This window comes from Cherax quadricarinatus, chromosome 38, assembly GCF_038502225.1.
Source record: "Cherax quadricarinatus isolate ZL_2023a chromosome 38, ASM3850222v1, whole genome shotgun sequence".
NCBI classification, from domain to species: domain Eukaryota; kingdom Metazoa; phylum Arthropoda; class Malacostraca; order Decapoda; family Parastacidae; genus Cherax; species Cherax quadricarinatus.
The window spans coordinates 11321116-11333033 of NC_091329.1; the positions used below are offsets into that span (position 1 = coordinate 11321116).

Consider the following 11918-nt stretch of genomic DNA (forward strand, 5'->3'; position numbering starts at 1 on the left):
CACCCTCTTTCAGCGTCAGTGATCTTGCTATTCGATGATCGACCAAATTATATCAATAAATCAATCTTTCTGCTCTTTCTCCTCCTCTTGCTCTTCTACTTCATCCTCTTCCCTATCCTTTTCTTCCTCCTACACATCTTCAAAATGAATAGTTCTTCCTCTGCATCATATAGTAATTATAGTACATTTCAGAACTCAGTGAGTTATGTAAATGGTCAGCCCAAATATTATTATTATTATTTATCATTATTATTATAATTTTTATTAGTTATAATTATTTTATTATCATTATTATTAGTAGTAGTTGCAGTAGTAAATGGTCCGACTTGGACCATTTACTACTACTAATAATAATAATAAATGGTCCGACTTGGACCATTTACAAGGACGTATATATGCACACAAAATTATTAAAAGAAAAAAAAAAGATAAAAATAAACAAAAATTAGCAATTGCCATGATAACTCTGAAAGCAAATAATTCCATTTTGTACACTGAAAACTGAAAGAGGATTGGAAGAAATAATACCAGAGATTTCGAAACTTTATTTCTGGAATATCTGACTCTGCAACACATATTAAAACATCACAGACTGAAAAAATAACTATCACATTTTAAAAGCGTTCAAAAAAATAATTATTTTCCTCTTATTAAAATATTCTTCAGCTCTGGAAGACCAGTTCGAGGTTAGACTTCACTGTATTACCGGGTCAACTAGACTGTTGCTAGTAGCAGCCCACATAGCCTAACATCCTATTTCATCTGACGCTTCTTATTATTATTTTATTATCAAGGGGGAAGCGCTAAACCCATAGGATTATACAGCGCCTGGGGGGAGGGATGTGGAAGGTATTCAGGCTTAATTCGGGGAACTGGAGCACAGATCCAATTCCCTAAATCAAGAGCCCCTCACCAACATCAAGGAACCTTCCCTGAGGGGCTGACGCTTCTTAGCATTGGTAGTTCAGTTTCCTCACAGAATTTCTTCCGTCAGTTTTTATATTATACTAAGCGTTCCATACACTTTTTCTTCATTTGGCCCCTGGGTATAATACATCTCTTAAGCATGGAAATATATTTCTCATCAAAGTATATCTCTAAGTGTATATACAAAGTAAGAATAAGACACTTATGCAACATTTGGGTATCTTAGGAAACATTTCGCCAACTAGTGGCTTCTTTAGTCCAATACAGAGAAGAACTGTGAAAGATGAGGAAGAGTTTGAGATGATAGAGAAAATTACTCTTGTCTAGTAGATAGGCTTTAAATATATCAAACTATTCAAAAATGGGTCTATCAAACCATACCCCCGGCCGGGATTGAACCCGCGGTCATAGAGTCTCAAAACTCCAGCCCGTCGCGTTAGCCACTAGACCAGCTAGCCACAATAAGATTCATCCAACTAGGTATATTTCTACACCATAGGAAAGTTAGTACAGGCACCTCTGTGACCACAAATGCAAGTTTTTACAGACGAATCTCCAGCTAGCGTGGCCGTGACGAACTCTAGCTCAAGTCCCTTCACTGCCGTCAACATGACTCAAGAAATCGTAATGACACGATTGCAAATAAACCATACCCCCGGCCGGGATTGAACCCGCGGTCATAGAGTCTCAAAACTCCAGCCCATCGCGTTAGCCACTAGACCAGCTAGCCACGCGGGTTCAATCCCGGCCGGGGGTATGGTTTATTTGCAATCGTGTCATTACGATTTCTTGAGTCATGTTGGGTCTATCAAATATCTAAACAAAGCAAGAGCACTTGCTGAACTGAACTGAAGACTCAGAGGTAAGACCCACAAGGGATGGGGGAAGTAGGGACAGGCGGAGAATACCTCAGGAATGTCTTCAGTTGTTAAAAAAAAGAGCCGGGGTTAAACCCAGCCACAGAGCATTGTAAGGCTGATGTAGAAGAGAGGAAGGCACTTGCTGATAGTTGTCTAAAGTATATCTTGCTAATATATTGTCTCCCACAAGTCTACTAATACTTGGGTACCTATTAACTGCTAGGCGAGGAGGCAGGACAGGTAAGGACACTTACCCACATATCTCGCAAAGCCAAGGACGCCATCCACAAGTCTACTTATGTATCTCCTACGAGTTTAGCGCTTCTCCATAAAATAATAATATATTCACAGGTTAAATTTTATGTGAGTACAATATTTGGCGTTTATTCATCAATGTTTGACATAATTTCACCAGATCAGGAAAGTAACCCATTATCTTAGAATCTTAGATTAAATCTACATTATCATTCTTATGTGTCAAAATCTACATATATCATTGTTATTTGCGTCAGACACCTATGCTGCCCTCAGAACCATTGTGCAAATTTTTATTACTCTTTAAAATGTAAATATCCTCTTCTCTATAAAGAAAGATTATTATTATTTTTATTACTGTTACTTGAGACAATACTGTACCGACTAGGCTAGAGTGTATATGTGCATTTCCTTCGTGTAAAAGGCACATGATAACCACAGACATATAGTTTATGATTGCATATTTCGAGTTCACCCTTCAAAGGGTTGTACTGAATGGTGGTAAAGGGCTGTTGATTCTCGGAATTGGAGCTCCCTTCATCCTCCTGTGGATCAAATCTGATTAATTCCCCATTCTCCAGGTACTGGGGATTTTACGCTTCTCGACAATAATAATAATAATAATAATAATAATAATAATAATAATAATAATAATAATAATAATAATAATAATATTAATAATAATAATTGATTCTTATCAAGTCGTGGCTTGATAATGATGCAGGATGGATGGAAGCCTCGTCTAGTCATGATTTAGTTGAGAATTATTCCAGCCTTGGTAGTATGGCTCACGTAGTCTCCCGAGATATGGTTGTAGTGGTTCTGTCCACTACACTTCCCTTTACACGGCTGTCAGCTTGGACCACACCGCTGTCAGCATGGGCCACTTTGTTGTTAACATGGACCAGCAGCGTCTTGAGCAACCGGATATTCTCTTCCATGTTGACGTTCTCAAAGAGGTGGGAGCCTAGAGGAAGAGCGTCCAGGCCGGGGATGTCAGGAACGCCAAACCTGCAAATAATCATCAGAAAGAGCTTATATAACAGGACTATTCAATTACTATGAGCAAAGGTCCACTTAGACAAGTATCAATGTATGCAAACGTACGGATACATTTTTTTGCACGCAATCATGAAAAGCATTATTATTATTATTATTATAATCACAGGGAAGCGCTAAACCCGTAGGGTTATACAGCGCATGTGGGGGGGATGGAAGGTATTCAGGTTCAATTCAGGGAACTGGAGCACAGATCCAATTCCCTAGATCAAGAGCCCCTCACCAGCATCAAGGAACCTCCCTTGAGGGGTCATGAAAAGCAACAAATCCGAGAACCTGGAGAGGGTTTCGGGGGTCAACACCCCCGCGGTCCGGTCTGAGACCAGGCCTCATGGTGGATCAAGGTCTGATCAACCAGGCTGTTACTGCTGGCCGCTCGCAAGCTGACGTACGAACCACAGCCCGGTTGGTCAGGTACTGACTTCAGGTGCCTGTTCAGTGCCCAGTGTCCAGTATAGGGCAGTGAACTCATCATTTTCTATGAACTTTCAGTCCTCGTCTTATAAAAATTTACAAAATAAGAAGATAAAGTGGGGGAAAATAATTTTTACATTATATTGATTAAGTTTTGGATTTTTTTTACTCAACTGGTTTAAATGAGTTTTCAAACTACAAACTCTTTTTCCAAAATACCGAAGAAGCAAACTTCATTGCACAAGTGATAATTACCAATATGAATTACCATTGAATGGAAGAAAATATCAGTATTTAGCTATGCTAGAATACTGTATTCAATTCATTGTACACATTCCATACAGATAGAATAATGTATTAATCCTGCTCTTGTGTACAACCTGATTCTGAACGTGGTAATAGCTGTTATTTAACTAAGCTTTGTCCTGAAGCCCGCAGTTCAACTACGACACTCAGAAGGTCCGGATTCGGACCACCAATTGAATAGCCCTGTTATGTAGTGTACACAGGTGAGGTGAAGCAGTCGTGGGCGGTATCACCTTGGATAAATCCACAGGTTGGCCAGACAGCAACATCTTGGGATCTTGATCCAGGGAATTCTACGCTTGTCGAACTCATAGGCATGACCTACTTCCATTTGTGGATCTCTCCGAGGCGATACCATGGACAGATCCACAGATTTATAAACTTTAAATAAATTCCTGTATTGAAAAAAAAATAGTTATATGAACTCATACCCTGTGAACCCATGTATGTGTGAGAAAGAAAGGAAGTACAGTATTAGAGGCAGTGTGTCTTTGCAACTGAGACATAAATGGGAATACAGACTCAGTCAATGGCGAAGGTTAAAATAATGAGAATGAGAGTAGACATAGACGAGACCGAGACCCTAGACACAAGAAAGCGTCCAGGCAGACCACCACCCACCTCTTGCAGACCTCTGCCCTCTGTATCCCTCTCAACAGGTTGATGAAGGAGATCTCTGATCTGGAGTACTGGTGACACTTTGTGTTGCCGGAGCTAGCGACGTAGCCTTCCACCTGTCAAAACAGTATTCTTAGAATGCTAGTCCGGATGTGAAAACGCTGCGTAACTGAGTAATACTAGCTGAGTAACACTAGACCCCGGTACAGCGCTTTATTATTAATATAACATTAGACTTTGAATAGACGTGTGAAAAAAAATTGTGAAAGACTGCGGCTGCTGTTTTACTCCAGTAACGATAGTACAGTGTCGCAGCGGCCACACACCACAATATACATTTCATACCAGCCATCTTAATGCCAGTGAACGAGCTGCTCTTAATGCAAGAAAATGAAGGTATCCTTTCCTTCCTCGGATCAGCCCTTCCTACCTCTCATCCCTCACAACTATAATACCTAGGTATATAATACTTACCATGTTAGACCATGGCTTCTCAGCCCCCGCTAGGAACACAGAATCTTCCTTGATGAAGCCACAGGTGTCCATCAGACTCTTGGTGAGAGCCTGGAGTCTGGAGACCTCACTAGCCATGCGCTCCTTACCGAAGTCTTCCACAAGCTCCTCAAACCTACTGGAGAAGTGCTCGTAAAGCAAGTAGTCAGGAGCCAGCTTCTGACGGAGCACCTTCAGGGTCTCGCTGCTCAACTTCTTCTTGAACTACAGGAGAATGAAGTCATGATTTTGAATAGAGTTGCTACGGGATGTGAAATTAGTGTAGAATGACATGAAACAATGTGTAATCTTAAAACAATGAATGGTGATTCAATCATATCCCATATCATATCTCTGAATATAGGAGATAATTTCGACAATATGTTTATACACATTTAAAAAACGTGCGTATGAACACAGAAGAGATGTTAGAAAAGGCAATGACAATAGTGCTCTGTCTATCAGATACAATGTGCTGGCATGACAGCTGCAAAACTAGTATTTAAATTTGAGAATTCATGTATGTTAGCCGTATTGCATAATGAACCCTGCAAAAAAGCTGCCATAATGCCGGTGAAGGGCGCTAGATTAAAGGAAATGGAGTTACTCTCCTCTTCCTTAGATGAAATCTGGTTACCTTCAATTCTGTAAGCGCTAAACACTTGGGGGTTTAGCACTGCCTTTTAATATATATATATATATATATATATATATATATATATATATATATATATATATATATATATAAATGTATAATAAGTGAATTAGCTTTAAATTCGTCTGAAAGTCAGCTTGACACGATAATTCTCAGCTAAGTGAATGCTGACCCTGGAGGTCCTGGCGTTGAATTTGAGAGCTACAACGTCCTTCAGGTCCCAGCAGAGGATATGACTCAGGAGGACCAGTGACTCCTCCATCCTCTCAGCCACCATCACCAGTTGGAAGTTATCCTCAGCCTCCTGCACCTGTAGTACACAAACACAGAATGTGTAAGTTATGGTTAGTGATGACAAGGTGCCACAACCGGGTCCATACACTCACTCCTTCCTCATTGCAGTTCATAGGTTGGAACCTATGGAGTGTGATGTGAGGCAGCTCTCCATAGACAACCTCGGAGTAAGACGAGAGAGGTATATAATACCCACAAGTTTTTTAACAAAGACAAATAAAACAGTCTGTACAATGTTTAGACAAGTATGGAGATCAAGCTTTTCCAAGTCCATAGAGAATAGGCTAGGAAATAAGAATAGATCCCGGCAACAAAAAATAGAGCAGGTGAGTAGACCTACACCTGTTTTCAAGCACGTACCAGCTGCCTCACAGCTGTGAGGTTATTAACGAGAGTCTTATTTGCTATGCCGAAGTCCCAAACCATCTGGTTGTACCCCAGGAATCCTCGGTGTCTTTCCGCCTCCACAGGAACACTCGCCACGAAGTCCTCCACCATCATGTTGTACGCCTGAAGGAGGCGCAGGTGTTAAGATAAGGCTGATGATCTGGATGTATTATGAGAGAGAGAGAGAGAGAGAGAGAGAGAGAGAGAGAGAGAGAAGAGAGAGAGAGAGAGAGAGAGAGAGAGAGAGAGAGAGAGAGAGAGAGAGAGAGAGAGAGAGAGAGGAGAGAGAGAGAGAGAGAGGAGAGAGAGAGAGAGAGGAGAGAGAGAGAGGAGAGAGAGAGAGAGAGGAGAGAGAGAGAGAGGAGAGAGAGAGAGGAGAGAGAGAGAGAGAGAGAGAGAGAGAGAGAGAGAGAGAGAGAGAGAGAGAGAGAGAGAGAAAAATCACCCATATACTAACCTGGTCCATCTTAGCGTAAGCATAGAGAGACTCAAACAACTCCGTTGGTTCCCTGACGATGGTAATGTAGACAGTGTCATTGGGCATCACCTTTGCTACCTGAAGCAGTAAACATGTCATTAGGACACACACACGCTCAGGACACGCCCTAAACCACTGGACCGTACAACTGTATGGTCTAGTGGTTTACGGCGCCGTGAATTTTTCGCTCTTCCCACGAGGCCAGTTAAAATAACACGGGTTCGATCCCCCGGCTACCCGCAGTTTGTTACTGACTAAATACCATTTGTTCGTGGTTACAACAATATATATTTATTTATTATATTTTTTAATTGCATAATTACAAATTATTATTATTATAATCAAAAAGAAGCGCTAAGCCACAAGGACTATACATAATTACAAAGAAGGAAAGACGTTAACATGGGCAGAACATACTTGCTGGTGGTCCCACTTCATGTGTACAGCCATAATATTGACGCCCAGTTTGCTCCACGGAGACAAGTTGAACATGTCAGCGTGGAAGGGGTAGAAACCTCCTCCGAAGTAGTTACCAGCATCTGGGAGACCGAAAAGAAGGTGGTGGGACAGGCCGTAGCGGAACAAGATATTCTGAAAGACGGAGAGTAGAACCTTTCATAACGCTGCCTTACATATGAAAAAAAAAACATTTATTTTTATAATTAAACAAATAACAAGTGATTTTGAGTTCTTTGAAGCCCCTGTACGTATATGATAAACTTCCACAGTTAACTGGTGATGACTGCCTTGCACTTATTTAAATGTTTAGATCTCAGTAAACAGGTGATATCACAATGATCGATACCATGCCTAACCCTTCTAGGGTAGGGTAGGTGCCTGAGTCCGAGCCTTTAGCTCATAAGACTGTCATTCCCATTAGCCCCCTTGGGGCGGGGATGGCAGACCAGAGAGGCCTAGCTTGTGGCTAGGCCTGGGGACAGTTGGTCCCAAAGATGAGGAGGTACTTGTGCCTCCTCCCATGGGAGACTTAGGTCTCAGACACTCCCTAAAGAGGGAGCCAAGGCCGGGCCACCACTTGGAAAAGGCCCGGGCCGGGAGAATACCGGCTAATCTTTAATAATAATAAAGATATCACAATATGCAAAATAACCTCTCTGAAAATAATAGTAAATTTTCAAGAGCTTTTGTGAATTCTCACACTACCACACACACAATATATATATATATGTATATATATATATATATATATATATATATATATATATATATATATTTTAAACTGCAACATTAACACCCCTCTGAAGGAGGGGTGTTAATGTTGCAGTTTAAAAACTGTAGTGTAAAGCACCCTTCTGGCAAGACAGTGATGGAGTGAATGATGGTGAAAGTTTTTCTTTTTCGGGCCACCCTGCCTTGGTGGGAAACGGCCAGTGTGATAATAAAAAATAAATATATATATATATATATATATATATATATTATATATATATATATATATATATATATATATATATATATATATATATATATATATATGTATATGTCGTGCCGAATATGTAAAACTGGTCAATTAGCAAGAACTCATTTAAAATTAAGTCCTTTCTAAAATTTTCTCTTATACGTTTAAAGATATATTTTTTTCATTAATGATAATGTAAAATTTTTTAATTTTGCACCAAAAGAATCTTAGAAAACTTACCTAACCTTTTTATAACAAGAACAATTTATTTTAGCCTAACCTAACTAAATATATTTTAGATTTGTTTACAATAATTTAATACTAAACACACACAGTGAAATATATTTTTTTCGTTAGGTTAAGAATGATTTTGGCGAAACTATTACATTCACAAATTTTCACTTGTCCTATATGGCAAGATGAGCGTTGCTATTTAAGCCAAGATGGCAAGTTCTGCCTATTCGGCACGACATATATATATATATATATATATATATATATATATGTGTGTGTGTGTGTGTGTGTGTACTCACCTAGTTGAGGTTGCGGGGGTCGAGTCCGAGCTCCTAGCCCCGAGTCCTAGCTCCTGGCCCCGTGTGTGTGTGTGTGTGTGTGTGTGTGTGTGTGTCTGTGTGTGTGTGTGTGTGTGTGTGTGTGTGTGTGTGTGTGTGTGTGTACTCACCTAGTTGTACTCACCTAGTTGAGGTTGCGGGGGTCGAGTCCGAGCTCCTGGCCCCGCCTTTTCACTGATCGCTACTAGGTCACTCTCCCTGAGCCGTGAGCTTTATCATACCTCTGCTTAAAGCTATGTATGGATCCTGCCTCCACTACATCGCTTCCCAAACTATTCCACTTACTGACTACTCTGTGGCTGAAGAAATACTTCCTAACATCCTTGTGATTCATCTGTGTCTTCAGCTTCCAACTGTGTCCCCTTGTTACTATGTCCAATCTCTGGAACATCCTGTCTTTGTCCACCTTGTCAATTCCTCTCAGTATTTTGTATGTCGTTATCATGTCCCCCCTATCTCTCCTGTCCTCCAGTGTCGTCAGGTTGATTTCCCTTAACCTCTCCTCGTAGGACATACCTCTTAGCTCTGGGACTAGTCTTGTTGCAAACCTTTGCACTTTCTCTAGTTTCTTCACGTGCTTGGCTATGTGTGGGTTCCAAACTGGTGCCGCATACTCCAATATGGGCCTAACGTACACGGTGTACAGGGTCCTGAATGATTCCTTATTAAGATGTCGGAATGCTGTTCTGAGGTTTGCTAGGCGCCCATATGCTGCAGCAGTTATTTGGTTGATGTGCGCTTCAGGAGATGTGCCTGGTGTTATACTCACCCCAAGATCTTTTTCCTTGAGTGAGGTTTGTAGTCTCTAACCCCCTAGACTGTACTCCGTCTGCGGCCTTCTTTGCCCTTCCCCAATCTTCATGACTTTGCACTTGGTGGGATTGAACTCCAGGAGCCAATTGCTGGACCAGGTCTGCAGCCTGTCCAGATCCCTTTGTAGTTCTGCCTGGTCTTCGATCGAGTGAATTCTTCTCATCAACTTCACGTCATCTGCAAACAGGGACACCTCAGAGTCTATTCCTTCCGTCATGTCGTTCACAAATACTAGAAACAGCACTGGTCCTAGAACTGACCCCTGTGGGACCCCGCTGGTCACAGGTGCCCACTCTGACACCTCGCCACGTACCATGACTCGCTGCTGTCTTCCTGACAAGTATTCCCTGATCCATTGTAGTGCCTTCCCTGTTATCCCTGCTTGGTCCTCCAGTTTTTGCACCAATCTCTTGTGTGGAACAGTGTCAAACGCCTTCTTGCCGTCCAAGAAAATGCAATCCACCCACCCCTCTCTCTCTTGTCTTACTGCTGTCACCATGTCATAGAACTCCAGTAGGTTTGTGACACAGGATTTCCCGTCCCTGAAACCATGTTGGCTGCTGTTGATGAGATCGTTCCTTTCTAGGTGTTCCACCACTCTTCTCCTGATAATCTTCTCCATGATTTTGCATAATATACATGTCAGTGACACTGGTCTGTAGTTTAATGCTTCATGTCTGTCTCCTTTTTTAAAGATTGGGACTACATTTGCTGTCTTCCATGCCTCAGGCAATCTCCCTGTTTCGATAGATGTATTGAATATTGTTGTTAGGGGTACACATAGCGCCTCTGCTCCCTCTCTCATTACCCATGGGGAGATGTTATCTGGCCCCATTGCCTTTGAGGTATCTAGCTCACTCAGAAGCCTCTTCACTTCTTCCTCGGTTGTGTGCACTGTGTCCAGCACTTGGTGGTGTGCCCCACCTCTCCGTCTTTCTGGAGTCCCTTCTGTCTCCTCTGTGAACACTTCTTTGAATCTCTTGTTGAGTTCTTCACATACTTCACGGTCATTTCTTGTTGTCTCTCCTCCTTCCTTCCTTAGCCTGATTACCTGGTCCTTGACTGTTGTTTTCCTCCTGATGTGGCCTGATGGGTCAGATTTGGCTTTCGCTGCTATGTCATTTTCATATTGTCTTTGGGCCTCCCTTCTTATCTGTGCATATTCGTTTCTGGCTCTACGACTGTTCTCCTTATTCTCCTTGGTCCTTTGCCTTCTATATTTCTTCCATTCCCTAGCACACTTGGTTTTTGCCTCCCTGCACCTTTGGGTAAACCATGAGCTCATCCTGGCTTTTTCGTTATTCCTGTTACCCTTGGGTACAAACCTCTCCTCAGCCTCCTTGCATTTTGTTGCTACATATTCCATCATCTCATTAACTGGCTTCCCTGCCAGTTCTCTGTCCCACTGAACCCCGTTCAGGTAGTTCCTCATTCCTGTGTAGTCCCCTTTCTTGTAGTTTGGCTTCATTCGTCCTGGCCTTCCTGCTTCTCCCTCCACTTGTAGCTCTACTGTGTATTCGAAGCTTAAAACCACATGGTCACTGGCCCCAAAGGGTCTTTCATATGTGATGTCCTCGATATCTGCACTACTCAAGGTGAATACAAAGTCCAGCCTTGCCGGTTAATCCTCTCCTCTCTCTCTTGTAGTGTCCCTTACGTGTTGGCACATGAAGTTTTCCAGTACCACCTCCATCATCTTAGCCCTCCATGTATCTTGGCCCCCATGTGGGTCCAAGTTCTCCCAATCGATCTCCTTGTGGTTAAAATCACCCATGATCAGGAGCTTTGCCCTGCATGCATGAGCTCTTCTGGCCACTCTAGCCAGTGTGTCAACCATCGCTCTATTGCTCTCGTCGTACTCTTGCCTTGGCCTCCTGCTGTTCTGTGGTGGGTTATACATCACTGCTATTACCACCTTGGGACCTCCAGAGTGAAGCGTTCCATCCATGTAATCACTTTCTTCTCTGCTGTCTCCTCTCTCCAGCTCATCAAAATTCCATCGGTTTTTGATCAGCAGTGCCACTCCTCCACCCCCCCTGTTCCCTCTGTCTTTCCTCAGGATTTGGTATCCCGTTGGAAAGATGGCATCTGTTATCATACCTGTAAGCTTGGCTTCTGTGAGAGCTATGGTGTCCGGTGATGCCTCTTTGACTCTTTCATTCCACTCCTCCCACTTATTTATTATACCATCAGCATTTGTGTACCATACCTTCAGTTTCCTTTCCAACACTGTGGTTTGGGGGGCCTGTGAGGGTGGGAGACCTGGTGGCATACTGTGGGATTCTATAGCTCGGTGTTGGGTGGAGGCTGTGGGTATGGATTGTAGTGTGTGTTGGGATGGTGTGATAGGTTGTATGGTTCTGAGAGT

General features: G+C 42.3%; 1 protein-coding gene across 1 annotated transcript in view; it reads right to left on the bottom strand.

The window, feature by feature from the left end:
* Positions 1-530: 530 nt before the first annotated feature.
* LOC128692919 (galactose-3-O-sulfotransferase 2) overlaps positions 531-11918 on the bottom strand; it is a 38065-nt gene continuing 26677 nt past the window's right edge. Inside the window, exons 4-10 of the mRNA XM_053782249.2 lie at positions 7163-7336; positions 6725-6823; positions 6241-6390; positions 5759-5896; positions 4914-5156; positions 4443-4555; positions 531-3053 (exon numbers count right to left, since the gene is read on the bottom strand). Coding sequence (XP_053638224.2) covers positions 2831-3053; positions 4443-4555; positions 4914-5156; positions 5759-5896; positions 6241-6390; positions 6725-6823; positions 7163-7336 — 1140 coding nt within the window. The 3' untranslated portion in view covers positions 531-2830. The remainder of the gene's footprint in view (positions 3054-4442; positions 4556-4913; positions 5157-5758; positions 5897-6240; positions 6391-6724; positions 6824-7162; positions 7337-11918) is intronic.